A 17679-nucleotide genomic window follows, 5' to 3' on the forward strand; every position below is an offset into this window, starting at 1 on the left:
TATCGCCAGTTAGTTTGCATATTTTGCTACAGCATAGACGGTAGCTGTTTCCTTCCTGAATGATTCAGCGTTTTTGAACAAATCGATTGAATGAATGATTCAATGACTCACTAAAGACAGACAGTTTTGTCACTAAACTTTTTAACTAATCAGTAAAGTGAATGTTTCAGTCATGATATACAGTATGTCTGAATATGCCTATATAGTATGCAAAAAAAAAAAGGTATGTGAGCCAAGTAGTATTTCCGAATTCATAGTATTCATAAAACAGTAGGCGAAATTGCCTACTATTTCTGAAGTGAGCATTCAATGGACACTTCACTATCCCATGAGGCCACGGGAGATGATTAGTGAATAGAGGTTTAGGAACCCAACTTACGCCGTAGGTCACATGACAATGACAACATGGCGGATGTAATATGTCCAAATGTCATTCATACTACACACATTCATTCTATATAGAACGTACTTTGTTAACGGTTGCGAAGTAAGTTTCAAACCAAATGCAGTACCTACTTTAGCATATTCGATTTCGGACGCAGCGTCTGTTTTGTTCCTGATTGAATCAGTGTTGTGAACGAATCGGTTGAGTGAATCAATGGCATGCTAATAAACACAGACATCTTTGAACGAATCGTTGGAATGAATGAATCACTAAATCACTGTCGCCACCTACTGGTGCAACTTGCAGAAACGAGGCACCGAAAAGACAGAAAATATGTTTCCACCATATTTTGCAATTCGGCCGTTAGCTATTTTCTTTGAATGTGCAAGATGATTCATTAGCAGGTAAATAACTAGAAGAAAAGTACAGTAAACTGTAAAACTATTTTCGCTTCAAACCAGAGTGTTTATGATTACAACAATAAAATAATGTGATAACAAATACCGGTTTGCATTATAAAGTAGCTTATGGACTTTTAAAATAACTTGAAGTGAATGACACCGCAAACCTTGCACATTGAAATGACAAATGGCTGCGCACCCCATGCTCTCTATTACGTTAAAAATAAGATGGATAATTAAAATTTGGGTTGTTGAAATTGATAACCCAGTTATAAGTAATAGGAATAGTGATGCTTGCCTTAACAAGCACTTGCTAGCTAATAAATTGTTGAAATATTGTGCATTTCTAGAGAGTTGAAGAGCAGCAACCATTAAATAAGGCATGTTGTGAGTGAAACAGACAACCAGTGACGCGTCTAACAATGGCCTGGACATTTATAAGCAATTTCCACAGATAAATCTTGGCATAATGCCTGCAAATATGTCCAATTTATAAACCTCTCACTATGAGAAGTATTCCAGGTTGAGAAGAGATTCCAGCGATCTGGTTCGGCCAGTTTACAAACAAATCCGTCCGTCTGGTTGGTACGGAAAATACCAGCACAGCTTAGTGGAGGATTAGACTTGCACCTGGTCCCCAATGAATTATCTAGCAGTGTCGAAACTGAAAAAAGTGAAGCCAGAATGAGATTTCCATGCAAATTGTTTGGCCTCATCTTCCCCCCCTTTATAATAATCCCAACCCAATCCATCACACAGTTCAAAATGTGCCTAAATCTTCATTCCCCTGTTGTGTTTGTGGTGTTGCATATGCTAAACTGATTTTCCGCGCGTGCTTCCAGGTGATCGACATTAAGGACAGGCTAAGGGAGTCGAAGAGATTCTGGTCGTCGCTGCCAGACAGCATCTGTGCCGAGGACACAGTGACTGACCCAGATGAGGAGCAGTGCTGGAACAGCCACACAAAGGGAAGGTAGGACGGTCACCTTCACACACACGTTCCCCTGGGTCGCGTCGCAGATTGTTGTGTTTCAATGACACCTTCGATGGTAATTGTTTTAGCGATATTAGGTCATAGGCAAATACAAAACAGCCTGTTTGGCTCAATGCACGAGGTTGGTTATGATCTCCAACCAAAAACATTATACACAACTGATCTAATTGTGTATTATCGACTGGTTAATAATCGTTCTAGAAAACATGATACTCTGCTTAAAAATAATCTCCTGTTAGAAGGAGTTTCCTGAAGTAACAATTACTACCAGTGTGATTTTTTTGTAAGAGCTGGTGGCATAAAGTTGTTCTCTTGGGATTACAGTGCGAGAAATGTTATAATTGAAAATCATTGTGATTTTATAATACATAATAATAACCATAAATGTTTCTTGAGCAGCAAATCAGCATATTAGAATGATTTCTGAAGGATCATGTGACAGTGGTTATGTTTCCATCCACCTATTATTAATTTATTTTTTTTACATGCATTTTGGAATATTGCATTAAAAACTGCTGGATGGTCTTGATGCCCAAATCTGATTTGTTACCTTTATCCGATTTTTTTGACCGTCCGTTTACACGTTCTTTCAACTGTGACCCATATCTGGTTCATGTGTTTACACTTGCTGTACTATCTGAAACATCGCGCATGCTTAAAGGGTTAAATTATCTTGCACAGATGGATGAACGCGAAATATGCGTGATGCTAGCTCTGCGATATATGCGAAGTTCGCCAAACATCACCATGATTTTGAGGCGGAGGAGGATGAAAAGTGCCATCATTGCACATATGCTTCAGTTATTGTGTGCGAGAGAGATCTCGGGACTGGCGGGAGCATATTCTGTTTGAATATTGGCTTTAACGAGAAACAGTGGGTCCTACATTTTAGGATGAGCAAGTCAACCTTTGATATGTTGTGTCAACGTTTGTTCACATTCGTTCACATTCCTCTCCTACGTTTCGCCGGGCCATCCGTCCCTTTGTAGATGTGCGTCGGGGTTTCTCTCGACATAAAACCGACATTAAACTCTGTTGCCTAATGCCTCAGAAAATCCGATCTGCCTGTTTACATGACAGTCGCATTGGCACATGTCGGATTTATTTCCACATATGAATGAGGCCTGAAACGGATCTCAAAATATCCGTTTTGTCCCTGTTTACACTGTCATAGAACACATCCGATCTGTGTCACATATGAGCAAAAAATCGGAATTGGGTCACATTTCACTGACAGTTTAAACGAGGCCTAAGATGTGCAAAATGTTTAAAAATGCACATAAATGCGCTTGACTCGGATTCATTTTTTTATCCGATAAGAGGCATAAACTACGATGGAAACACATTTACCAAATTAATTCCTCGATGCCATAAAAAAAATCAAGTGCCTTTGTGCAATGACTGGACTAACTGGACTGATCTTTTTGCAAAGCATCTGAAATGCTGTTTTGGTTGTTCTGAAATGCCTGAGCAAAGTCTGTCGTCAAAGAGGTTCGGTTTAATTCCCTTCCAGAACTGTCTTACACGACTGCGTTCCCAAACAACCGAAATGCATTTACTGTTATTAATTTCATCTGCACGCTCTGAGACGCAAGTCATTTATTATATGTGACTCTAAAAGTCGCACGGGAATATTTGTGTCAATGGCCAACAATACATTGTATGGGTCAAAATTATCCATTTTTCTTTTATGCCAAAAATCATTAGGATATTAAGTAAAGATCATGTTCCATGAAGATATTTTGTAAATTTCCTACCGTAAATATATAAAAAATATATTTTTGTGAGTGAATGCAGCACAATCGCGAACATAAATGGACAACTTTAAAGGCGATTTTCTCAATGTTTACATTTTTTTGCACCCTCAGATTCCAAATTATTAAATAGTTGTACAGTATCTCGGCCAAATATTGTCCTATCCTAACAAACCATACATCAATGGAAAGCTCATGACCCATGTTTTGTGGTCCAGGGTCACATTTGTGATAAATATTATACACAGTGGCTTCTCCTTCTTTTCTTAGTGAAGTGAGGATTGTGTTCACTTCGACTCAATGGATGGAAACGGTGCTTTATCCGCAAATGTTTTATGCGATATTCCAATTTTGTGCATAGGTTAAATCCGCAAGTTCTTCCTTGTCTCGACTTGTTTGGGACAAGTACATTGACAAGCTGTCAATTGAACACATTCATTAGTGTGATTAATTATACATTTTTTGCTCAAAGACGTGTACATCAACAAACAATTAAATAAAAAAACAGAGTGTGAAAAAGGCCTTTAAGACATAATAATTTATGATTGACAGACCCCTGGTTCTACAGTAGCTCATTCCTTCAGTTCATTTCTGTTGATGGGCATTTCAGAGAGAACGCCATGATGTCTGTCACTCCGTCTGCCCGCCTTTGAGAATGAGCCAGACGGCTTGGCAGAAACCCATCCGCTTTTCAGCCCTCCACGAGTGAGAATATCAGCAGATGGTGCAATATAAGATGTGTTTCATTTTCTTTCCAAGCGGCCTCATCGTGTAAATGACCCATACTGGGTGAAGAGGGTTATTTGGAGTACCTAAAAGACAAATTAACGCAAATGATAAGACTTGGTGGAGCTGAAATGCATGTGATGTATTTGTTTGTTTTTTTCCAATATTTGTCAGATCTGGTCTCCGCGGAGTACAACCGTCTCATTATTGGTTAATTACTGTTTTAAAGCCATACAGTTTGCATTTGAATGGGAGCGCATTTGCGATGGCACAACCTGGGAGCATTCAACAAGTTTAATTTATTTTTGCACAAAGCACCACCTGAAATATTAATTAGGCACAAACAATTACCTCTCGCTAAAGCGCTTCTTAGGAGATTAGATCTCAATAGAGTTCGTTGCATGCATAATGCTGCAACATGTGTTCATACTGACAAGCAGCAGTCAGATAAAGAGGCAGAAATTCAGAGAAGGAAAACATGATAAATGCAATTAATTCAGAATGAATCACAGACTCTACGAACTTCATTATGTAGATCGTTTCAGTCTTCTCCAGTTCTGCCTCAGGTAATAATTGTGAAAGAGATAATTGTGACTATGAATTTTTATTTTAACCATATCACTGAGAAAACTTGAAATAAACGTGAAAAAAAAAAAGTTTTAATATTTAATGTTTAGTTTGACTTCATATAGGGCCTACTAAAAATGACTAAAACTAAAACTGTAATAAAAATGAATAAAAACTGACAAAACAAAACTGCTAAAACTTTAACTGAAATTGAAATTAAAATTATTATCTAAAATTAGAAATAACAACGCATTACAGTTACTTTTAAGCAATTTTAAATTTTATTTAGAAAAAAGTATTTTATTTTAAGCAAAAATATTTGAATACATTCAATAAATGTAAAGTTTGAAAATACCTTATTGATATTGTTGAACCATTAATAATCAAATTTACAACAATGATATCATTACTGCATTGTGGACAGTCTTCTTTCATGTAATGTACTGTGAAGTCTTTCTTACAAAATATAGTCTCTACAAAATATAGTCTATTATTTATTATTATTTTGACTTTTTAATAAAAAAAAGATGCATTAACTCGTACGCATCTGACTGGAAAGTGTTACGACATTGGCAAAGTGTTTACGATTTGCTTTATATTAAAACATTAACACTATTTATCAGCTGATTTGCAAGCACAGCTCTCCCTGCAAGGAATGCAGATCTAGTTATAATGTTTAGCACCTGTACAAGCAAGGTGATTTTCACACTATAGGTGAAAGTGTAGGTTGCAGCGTCACATTATTCCTGTTATACAACACGTGAAAACGCTGACTTCCTGATAGTGCAATGAATATTGCACATGAAGTGATTCTGCACACGATGTGGAGCTGCAGGGCTTGTTAATGTGAATGTGAGAGGTGCTGATCCTGCTAAAGACACTCCTGATGGAGTCATGCTTCAGTCCACAGCATGTGAGCACCCGCAAACGCTGTTTGGATAAATTATGAGTTTTGCTTTATGCATTAAGTATTTGTAAATGAATGCATTTGCATTTGTGTGTCCCTTGACTTTGCTTTTTTTAAAGATTTTAAATCAAATATAGATTATGCCAAATCACAGTGAATCATTTATGTGTTTCTTGAACCCCGACTGAAAACATTTTAATAAAACATTCCCACCAAAAAAAAAAAAAAAACCTGCAAATGTTTGTTTGCTAATTTCCAGATATTTCCCTGAAGTTGTAAAAGACGGCCTTACGAATCAGCTCAATAACCCAGAGGTGGAAGTGGACATCACGAGACCGGACACCTTCATCAGACAGCAGATCATGACCCTGAGAGTGATGACCAACAAGCTACGAAACGCCTACAACGGCAAAGACGTCTACTTTCAGGACTCCAGTAAGTCAGTCGGTAGAGAACATTCGTTTATGGATAAGCGGAGAGTCTGCAACTAATACAGTATGTGTATACAATACAGTATACAAAATGTGTTCAAGAAATATATGAGGGATTTTGTTGTCCTTCCTGATCCAGGAATATTCAGGGATCATTTTGTTTGCTGGGTTTTGAGTTGATCTGGAGTAACTCTAAGGCAGGGGTCTCCAACCTTTTTTCATTTGAGAGCTACTTTTTAAAAATGAAAGTGGCCGAGAGCTACTAATGCAATACTTAAATCTCTTAAATAATGTCTCATAACTCTCATAATTAGCAACTATCCAAACTGTTTTAGACCTACAAGAGTTTTTGTAGGCCTATATATGTCACCCTTAAATGTCAGAGATAAAAAAAAGTATATAAAAAATTGCATATTATATTATAAAAACACATAACTATTGTTGATTTTATAGTGCATCATAACTAGAGATGAAATGGCATGAAAATTTCATTTCATGATTATAGTGACCAAAATGATCACGGTTATCACAGAATCCTGTTTAAAAAGTACTAATACTGCACAATAACAAAGTTTTATGTCGAAAACCAGCAAATAACAAATAAACTTAGCATCAATATGCACTTTTTGTTTACATAACCATTAAAATAATAACATTAAAAATGATGGCCAGATTTTAGGAGTGTCTTGCAACATGTTATCTACTAACATGTACAAGTTCAAATAAAGTTTTGACAAAAAAGTTTTTATAAAAAGATAAACCTCGCATATTTCAGCCTTTAAATCATGTTTATAAAAAGAATGAGTCGAAAAAGATAAATTACTGACATTTACAATGCACTTTAGGCTAGCTTATCTTTTATTATTAATAGTAAAATTCGGTCCGATCTTCCCGTGGCGTCTGTCGTTGCTATGCAACCATGCACTGCGCTCTCCACAACGACAAAGAAGTTTTAATAGCTAATGGAAAACGCTTGCTGTAGCTCTGCTACAAGATTTATTTACGGAGAAGATAAACACCCGTAGTGTTGGGTGCACCCCATCCTTCATGTTGACTCGCTGCGCCTGGAAAAAATGAGCTAGTCGCTTCAATTATTTGACATAACGAACTTGAGCGCGCAAAAGATGCGATATGTGAACGGCCCTTGGCGAGCTACCTCCAATCAGGCCACGGGCTACTGGTAGCTCGCAAGCGACGTGTTGCTCTAAGGGCTAGACTTACTAACATCTTGCACCAGCTCAAACCCTTTTTTGACATTAAAAAACTCCTGTCAGGATTTACTAAAGACACACAGTGAAAAATCAGCACTGAAAAATCCTAGACAGGGTTATTTTTTAAGGCCAACCTTATTGCTTATGCATTAGAAGGAGTTTCCAACCGAGTTTCCCTTTCAGACGCAAGATTTATGGGAGGAGAGGATTTAAATGAATCACGCAAGGTGATTTGCCAAGGTTTGCGCTCGTCAATTTACTGGTATTTGTGCCATTATTTAACGGCCCAAAAAAAGCATGTCTTAAACCAGATGCTAATTTGCGCCGCTCTTGGTAGATTGTGTTGGTCATTATGGAAATGATCCGGCTGCGTCTGTGTTCTTTAATTTACAAAGAGTTACATTTATGCATTTGGCTGATGCTTAAACGAAAGTGACTTGCATTGCATTCAATGTATATGTTGTATCAGTTCATGCATTCCCTGGGAATCGAACCCATGACCTTGGCGTTGCATGTGCCGTGCTCTACTGTTAGAGCTACTTGGATCTATCAGCAACACAAAACACCCTAGCAACCGTCAAGCAACGCCCTAGCAACCACTTAGAACACCTTAGCAACACCTGGGCATTGTGAAGGTGTTTTGCACAGGCAATTACCACACAAAAAAATGCACAAATCTAGTTCTTTAAATAGTTTAATAAGTCAGCAATGTATAACTTCTATGTTATATTAAAACCCATATATGAGTTTGTGTTTTACTTTTTGGCACAATATTGTGATATACAAATGCAAACTCAAAGGTGAAACAGTCACCAAGTTGAGCTTCGCTCTTTTCTCAAGGAGACACGTTGGTATTTAAGACATGCAGCATACCTTCTGTTATTGACACTTATTTTGGTTTCGACCTACTTAAGATATGACTTTCTTAAAGGAATAATGCATAGATGAAAATAGAATCAATTGCACAGATAAAAATAAGCCCAAACAGCTCAGGCGTACACATTTACACCCTTCTTAGATGCAAAAACTCCCCAGCATGTGTTATTCCCCGTGAGCAGGCCAGCCTTCCCTCACACGGCGCCATAAATCACGCCACGGCGTCAGAGAGCGTCACGCGCAGTCTAGACCCTGTGTCAGCGTCAGTGAAATGAGATCCTCGTCTGTCAGAAACGGAGGGCCGGTCGGGACTGACACCAACAGGAAGCTGAATTATGATAATGGAGAGCCGGCTCACATACTGTGTGACTCTATGATGGTCTGGGAATATGCACGTCCTCAGGTGCCGGTGCTGTTTGCAGGGGTTTGAGTTGAACCTATAGGCTATATGAGAGCCAACTAATAATCATTCAAGAAATCAATTCAGAAATCAGTTTAATAAATGCAAATAAATAATAAAAAATAGAAAATAATAATAAAATATTGTAAATATAATATTTAGCAATTGATAATGTATAAATAAAATAAAAAATTAAATGCAATTATTAAGCCCTTTATAAATGCATGTTAAGCATAATACATGTATATAATTTAAAATATAATATTAATATAATATAAAAATAAAATACACAAAGATAATGTAATATATAATATGCATAGAAATGGAACTTTTTAAATATGAAGGAATATGCAAAACAGAGTAAAAAAATGCAATTGATAAAATAGAAATATTTTATAAATAATAAATAAATGAAATTAATTCATTAAGCCCTTTAAAAACATACATTAAGTGTAATATATGTATAATACAAACAAAATGTAATTTATAATATGTATAGATGTGTATAGTAATGAAACTTTTGAAAAAAAATTGAATATACATTTTAAAATAAAGAGCTAAAATATCATATATTGATCATATAGAAATAATAAACAAATGTAAAAAAAAATAATTGATGATATATAAATAGTAAACAAATCAAAATGCAGTCATTAAGCCCTTTTATAAACACACATAAACGGTAATGTATGTATAATACAAACAATAAATGTAATATTCCTTTTGAATATTTCATAATCAATTATCCCAAGTGCCAACATTGAGGGGAAAAAAGTTGCAAAAATGTCCATCAGTAGTTGACTTTCCATACATTTTTATTCTCCAATTTTTAATTGTTCTGAACCCGCACTGTTCCAACCATTTTAGATGCAGTTTGCCCATGTTATTCCTGTGCATTTCTCCAGACATTTACTCATGTTTGCTCCCGCCAGGTGATGAGGAGAGCGGCTCGGGCAGCGGAAGCGGCTTCACGACAGAACCTGAAGTGATCCACACGGAGCCCCCGATGTTGGAGGCGGACAAAAGCGACCCGCAGCCAACGGCAGGCGCAGCCCATCGGCAGAAGCCTTCGCTGCAGTCTCTGGTGTCTGTCCTGGTCCTCACAGCACTGCTCCTGTGCTGGAGATAATGGCAGGAGGAGGCACTCAGCCACACGGACACTTAAGACACACACAGCGTCGCTCGCGCTGGTAGCCTTTCCGGAACTGGACTGGACCTTTTACAAAAAAATATGAAGAAAAAAGCCCATGAAAAAAAAAAAAGGGAGAGCAAGCTAGCTAAACTCAAGGAGAGCAAGTGAGTGTGTGAAAGGAAGAGCGAGAGCAAATCTTTGCATCCTGCTTTTTTTCCCAAAGAATGCTTGGTGCAATCAGAAGCAGCTTCTCTTTTGGCCAACTGCTCTCATTTCTAAATGAAGTTTCTTTTCGGACGAAAAGTTGGTTGCCGTGCAAATGGGACCACTTTCCACATGGCTCTTTCGGAAAAGAATGGGAAAATTAAAAATATATATTTTTGTTTTCCTTTTATACAGCGTAAAATGAGACAGCAAAATGCGCTCTGGTGTTTTGTCGCCCCTCCCGAATTCATTGAATGACAAAAAAAAACAAAAAAAAAAAACAGGCATTATAAAGAAAAAAGTAACAACAACAAAAAAAATTCTATATAAATCAACTTGTTTATGTACCACTGTGAGAATGCATGGGGAGGTCATGAGTAAATGTTTTTAACTGTGATTTTCACACAATTTTAATGCTTTGACTCCTTTTCTTTTGTTGAAGTGATTTTCTTTTTTTTTTATGTAATTTGCTAAGGTGGCGATTTGAGATTATTTTATAAGATATTAGACAGTTTTAGGTGAGCGTTAAAAGGGTCTGGTCGAGTTTCCCCGAGGGCTGCTCCTGCTTAATTCAAAGGAAAGTATCCGTATCTTAATATATAATAAAGGTTTAGTTATAAAGTGTTTTCTTACAGAGAAAGATTTATTTATATTTCTAATATAATTATATATTTTGGCTTTAGCAACTTTTATTCAAAAGCTCATATCTAACAAAATAGCTCTTGCAAAGAATGATGGTTTTTTTTTTTTTTGCCCTTTTCAGTGCAAACACATTCATTTTCTTTTCAATCTGAATTCAGATGAACCTGACACAGGCTTGCCTGATGAGTCTGAAATTTATTACTGAATGAAACGGTTTCCGTTGCCCCGTATGTCATTTTCGATTTGGGAAAGTTTCTAATGGAAAAGTCTTGGGAAACACCGAAAGCCAGTGTTAAACGCGACTGAGTCATGTTCCTTACGCTCATTTATATACTTGTCATTTTAATCAATTATGTATGCACAACCCTCATTTACTTATCAACAGCTTTTTTCATTTTTGTGTTTTTATGTAGCTCACCATATCAGAGTTTCACGTTTTATGCATAGACAATTACAAAATTATTTTGTTGTGAATCAATGGGCCTCATTCATGAAACTAAAACAGGTTAATTGTGCGTGTAATTATTACAAAGTACGTAAAAATGTCTATTGCAACATGCAACATTTTTTTTTTTTATATAGAAATATGAACTCATTGAATTTGCATTGAATTGAATGAAATTGCATAAGAGTTTTTAGTTTTATTTTTTATGAATGATTCACACTGACATCTTTTTCACGAATGAGGCCCAATGAGTCACTATGAATGTGACAAGGGCACTTTCTGATTTCACTTGTATCTGTAGCTATGAATGTTTCCAATCCCGTGCAATTCAAATCCAATGTACACATTGAGCAAACTGACAGATTTGCCAGTTTATTGGCTCAGACCTCCCGATACGAACGCCGGCATGTGTTAATGTTTCGTTTAATGACAGCTCATGGTTTATGGAAGGACGCCATGCATTCATCCAGAGCCGTAAAGCTGTGCGTTACAGTACGTTCAAAGCCGCCTGCTAAAACACTCTTTTCATCAATGAAACGCAAAGATGCTAAAAGATCCCTCTAATGTCCTCCTCTCAGAGATGCGTGAAGGTTGAATGGAAGCATCAGTGAGGATGGGTGGAATATAGACACACAAATAGCTTTGAAAATGAAATGTGGAAGAGAGAGAGAGAGAGAGAGAGTCCAGCGATGCTTTAGTGCGTCTGGTTTTGAAAGCAGGACAGGTAGCAGAAGACAATGTGCTTTTTGCTCATGCCTGGGTACTTTTGTCTTCCCAGAAAGGCTCAAAAAGCACCTCGGTGGGTTTTGGAAATGAGAAATTCAGTGAGCCAAGAGAGAGGGTGCACTGTGGAAAGGTCAAACGCGCCGCTGTGTCTTAAAGTCAACATGAAGTCAGATTTTGAACCCCGTTCACTTTTTAAAACATATTTCTAGATGAAAAAATCCACTTTAAAATCATGTTTTTTTTTTTTTTTTTTTTTTTTCATTGCATATGAACATTACAGATTTAAATTGAGTCGTTTTCTCTTGAATGTTTTATGGTAATAAAAAAAAGCAAAGGAAATACAGACCCATACATGTATGACACTTATGTATTCATTGTTGCATTGTTGTATTAAAACACATGGCAAACAACCAATTTAACAAGGAATCTGCAAATATTATAATGCTTTTTAACTTCGGTTACAATTATTTATGAAAAGATTTAATGCATTATAAAGCACATTATGAATACCTTTATAATGCATTACAAATAAATGCTTTAAAGTGCCCCTATTATGCTATTTTAAAGGTCTCCTTCAGTAGGTTTGCATGCATCCAAGGTCAAAATACACTTTATTTTTCTCATAATATAGATTGCACATCACATCATTTCTCAAAGAGTCTGAAATGATTCATTTGAAGATTCAGTCTCTCTAAACCCCTCTTTTTCCGCGAGCTGCTATGCTCTGATTGGTCGACCGCTTACAGCGCACGTCGAAAAATAAAACGGCCATTAGCATATCTGAACTTCAGATCCGGATCTTCCTCAGCCCTTGAAATACACTGATACGAACAATAAAGTGGATTTTCAGCATTGAAACACAACAATGTTGAAAACACGTACCAAACTCTTCCAGTCTCAGCTTCAACTACAGTGTTTGAGGGCGGGGCAAAGTAGACGCTGTTCACAGACAGCCAATGAAGACCGTAGGCTGGCATTATGCAAATTTGTTACATTGTTATAGGCATGCGACAGGAAGTGAGACTGGAATTACTGACGACTCATTTCGGCAGTTCAGAATCGGTTCTTTCTTTTAGGAGACAATAACTTTGTGTCGTGCATTTTGATCATTTACAACTTTTCAGACCTTTCACCTTCACAAACAGCTGTATTACACTCTACATGGAAGGGGAAGTTTCGAAAAATCATAATGGGGCACATTAAGTCAATTAAAAGCTCATCAGATGATTGTCATGCCAACTTTATTTCAAGGAAGACAAATGTGAAGATTCCTTAAAATTGGTCGAGGGTCCCAAAGGGGCTGGTCGCAATATTGATCATAAAAGAGGCATGTTTATTCGACGTTTTCTCTTCCGTTGCCCCTCCATTTTTGGTCGCTCTGTCAGAATCTGAAGACGGTGTTGTTGAAACGAGCATGTCATGTAAAACTTTTCCTAACAGCTTGCGTGTTTCTACTAGTGGTCTGAATGTATTTGGCTTTCCTCTTTTGTGCTACGATGATATCAATTCAAAAGGTAAAATCTATTCTACATTTTTTTTTTTTTTTTTTTTGGTCTTGGAGGATGCGAAGACTTATTCGTCAAAAGGTTTTATTTGTCATGTTTTAATGTGTTTGATGAACTGAAGGACACAAACCAGATCCACGCACTCAGAGTGAACCTGTTTCTAGAGTTATTATTATTAGTTTCTTTCCACATTGCACTTTTTTCTGATTGCACTTAATTAGATAGCACCGGGTGCTTTCTAATTAAGTTCCACATTTAGATCTTTATATGAGTGAAAAAAGACAAACGAATACGTTTACATGTAAACAAGTACAAGCCATGTCAAATACATGTTTGAGAAGATTGTGGTCTGAAAATGAACGTTGTTCCTATAAGCACGCTGCTTTGAGATGCTAAAGCTGACGTTTTAATGCGACGTTTATGTCGTGCAAGCAGACATGCCTTACAGTTTGTTTGGTGCGTTTTTTTTTTTTTTTAAGAAAAAAAGTACTAAATGGATTGCATATTTGGATTTTGTTACTCTCTCTTATATACGGACAAGTGATGAAGGGGTGCAAATAAACATTTTATATGAAAAAAAAAAACATTGGTTGTCATTTTGTGTTCTTTCATCACATGCTTTTAGCAAATCATCAATTAGAGCATTTGATAAACAATTCAGCAGCTGGTAACACTCAAAGTTGAAGTTAATAATTGAACAATTATTCAAACGCACATCATTACTCGAGCATTCATTCTGCGGATCAAACCAGATTTGCTGATGCGATCAAATTTAGTGTGAAGGAAGGGAAATCAATCAAGGTTTTAAGGAATAGCTAAAGAAGTGTTTCTGGTTTAATGAGCAATTTGAATGAGAATGCTTGATGGGATTATAAATATGATCAACATCAAGGTTTGGTGAATGAGTGAGAGAGTCATTGATTCAAACCAGTGAGTCGCCAGACTGATTCACCGATTGATTCGTTAGCGAGAAATTCACCAATCGAGCGATTTGGCTGCAGATTAGACCATTCATCACACTTTATTGTGCAGTCACAGAGACATTAAGAAGTGTTCACCATATTTATATTCAATATTATCTTGCAGCGCCCAGCGTTTCTCTCTTATTGCACACAATTCACCAGCTCACAACCCTGCTAAAATATAAATTATATATGGGAGGGGGAAAAAATCTGACAAACTGCAAATTTAGTTTGTATTTGATTTATATGCATGAGCACCAGCTGATGTTTTTATGCACATAAACTTAGCTGTAATTCTAAAACATTTTTGCATACGCAGGATTCATTGTGAAAACATTTCACCAAGTTTATGCTATGCTATATGATTTCACAGTGGCTTTCAGGGAAAGTCTGTTCACTCGGTGGCCATGTTTGCAACCCCTCCGGACAGCTACTCCGGGTGCGATCTAATTAAAAGGGGGAATCCTCAAAAACCACTTGCCAAACTCACATTTAAATTACATATTTTATTTAGGAGGAGGAACTTACTCCACCATATATCTCCCATTCATAGTCATATATCCTTCGAGAATACACAGAACTACTTTACTGTACCCTATATTATACAGTACACATGTATGTTGCTGCAGAATACACTTCATTAGGTTGAACATGTTTATTATTGATTATTGGTGAACTCAGCAGTCAGCACCCAATAATTCAGAAACCTAAATTAATATAACTAAACCTAAACACTCAAAACACTTCCTAGCAGCTTTTGGAAAACGATCTTCATGATATGAACAATGATATACAGTGAGGAAAATAAGTATTTGAACACCCTGCTATTTTGCAAGTTCTCCCACTTAGAAATCATGGAGGGGTCTGAAATTGTCATCGTAGGTGCATGTCCACTGTGAGAGACATAATCTAAAAAAAAAAATCCAGAAATCACAATGTATGATTTTTTTAACTATTTATTTGTATGATACAGCTGCAAATAAGTATTTGAACACCTGAGAAAATCAATGTTAATATTTGGTACAGTAGCCTTTGTTTGCAATTACAGAGGTCAAACGTTTCCTGTAGTTTTTCACCAGGTTTGCACACACTGCAGGAGGGATTTTGGCCCACTCCTCCACACAGATCTTCTCTAGATCAGTCAGGTTTCTGGGCTGTCGCTGAGAAACACGGAGTTTGAGCTCCCTCCAAAGATTCTCTATTGGGTTTAGGTCTGGAGACTGGCTAGGCCACGCCAGAACCTTGATATGCTTCTTACAGAGCCACTCCTTGGTTATCCTGGCTGTGTGCTTCGGGTCATTGTCATGTTGGAAGACCCAGCCTCGACCCATCTTCAATACTCTAACTGAGGGAAGGAGGTTGTTCCCCAAAATCTCGCAATACATGGCCCCGGTCATCCTCTCCTTAATACAGTGCAGTCGCCCTGTCCCATGTGCAGAAAAACACCCCCAAAGCATGATGCTACCACCCCCATGCTTCACAGTAGGGATGGTGTTCTTGGGATGGTACTCATCATTCTTCTTCCTCCAAACACGTTTAGTGGAATTATGACCAAAAAGTTCTATTTTGGTCTCATCTGACCACATGACTTTCTCCCATGACTCCTCTGGATCATCCAAATGGTCATTGGCAAACTTAAGACTGGCCTTGACATGTGCTGGTTTAAGCAGGGGAACCTTCCGTGCCATGCATGATTTCAAACCATGACGTCTTAGTGTATTACCAACAGTAACCTTGGAAACGGTGGTCCCAGCTCTTTTCAGGTCATTGACCAGCTCCTCCCGTGTAGTTCTGGGCTGATTTCTCACCTTTCTTAGGATCATTGAGACCCCACGAGGTGAGATCTTGCATGGAGCCCCAGTCCGAGGAAGATTGACAGTCATGTTTAGCTTCTTCCATTTTCTAATGATTGCTCCAACAGTGGACCTTTTTTCACCAAGCTGCTTGGCAATTTCCCCGTAGCCCTTTCCAGCCTTGTGGAGGTGTACAATTTTGTCTCTAGTGTCTTTGGACAGCTCTTTGGTCTTGGCCATGTTAGTAGTTGGATTCTTACTGATTGTATGGGGTGGACAGGTGTCTTTATGCAGCTAACAACCTCAAACAGGTGCATCTAATTTAGGATAATAAATGGCGTGGAGGTGGACATTTTAAAGGCAGACTAACAGGTCTTTGAGGGTCAGAATTCTAGCAGATAGACAGGTGTTCAAATACTTATTTGCAGCTGTATCATACAAATAAATAGTTAAAAAATCATATATTGTGATTTCTGGATTTTTTTTTTATAGATTATGTCTCTCACAGTGGACATGCACCTATGGTGACAATTTCAGACCCCTCCATGATTTCCAAGTGGGAGAACTTGCAAAATAGCAGGGTGTTCAAATACTTATTTTCCTCACTGTATATATATATATATATATCATTGTTCATATCATGAAGATATTAATATATACGATTATATATATAATTGTGTATATTTATGACACTGACTTTAAAGCTGCCAGGATGAATCTCACAAAATATCAAGAACATGTTTGGGTCAAATCAGTGTTATTATTATAATACTGTAATGATCATGATGTTTTTACCTGTGGATCCACCAAAATAATTTGCTAACGCTTTACAATAAGGTTTTATTTGTTAATATGAATCAATGAACAATAGCATTAGTTAAATTTAAACATTTTGAAACCTGTACATGTTCTTAAGTACAAATAAGTGCATAATGCTGTACTTAGATGTATAATAACACTGTAACACGAACACCTTAAAGTCAAGCGTAACCAAAAATGCATAGTGCGTTAACTAATGTATGAACTGATATTAACAAGTATGATTATAAACAATAAGCCAGGACATTTGAAATACCATAAATAGCAATGCAAAATAATACCGTTATACCTTTCTTACTGACAACATGACATTTTAAGAGAAAAATACCATCTGATGGATCACTAATTGGATGTCTCCATCAGAGTTTTATCATTTAACTCAAACTCTCAGGAAATGAAACCAAAGCCAATGACTCCTCGACCTCCGCATCTCATTATTTCCAGCTCTCGCTGCAGTTAATGACCTCACAGGTCAGACAATCATCAGGCGCGAGAGGCCATCTGAATATTTGATGCCATAAATTGAAGTTCCAGTTGAATTATACTGAGCGTTACTCTGGAACACCCCAGTTTGAAATATTGATGACATAATTTCCTTTTCAACAGACCTCTCGAATGGGTCACGCTGAATATACGCTGCTCGTGTAATATAATTCTGAACACATGAGCTCTGATCCAAACCCTTTAGTGCACTAGAGCATCCCGGGTTCACTTCAAGAGCACTTCTGTGCCGTCTAGGTAGGCAGATCACTTGATTTGGGAACATAACTAAAGTCTAAAGAGAGTCAGTATCACATAT

General features: G+C 37.2%; 1 protein-coding gene across 2 annotated transcripts in view; it reads left to right on the plus strand.

Moving 5' to 3' along the window:
* Positions 1-10247, plus strand: part of gpc6a (glypican 6a) — a 205051-nt gene extending 194804 nt beyond the window's left edge. For both annotated transcript variants that reach the window (XM_084402279.1, XM_084402278.1), the window contains 3 exons: positions 1629-1759; positions 5994-6169; positions 9585-10247. In XM_084402279.1, the coding sequence (XP_084258405.1) occupies positions 1629-1759; positions 5994-6169; positions 9585-9781 (504 nt within the window). In that variant the 3' untranslated portion in view covers positions 9782-10247. The remainder of the gene's footprint in view (positions 1-1628; positions 1760-5993; positions 6170-9584) is intronic.
* Positions 10248-17679: the final 7432 nt, after the last annotated feature.

Source organism: Rutilus rutilus (assembly GCF_951802725.1).
Source record: "Rutilus rutilus genome assembly, chromosome: 2".
Classification (NCBI taxonomy): Eukaryota; Metazoa; Chordata; class Actinopteri; order Cypriniformes; family Leuciscidae; genus Rutilus; species Rutilus rutilus.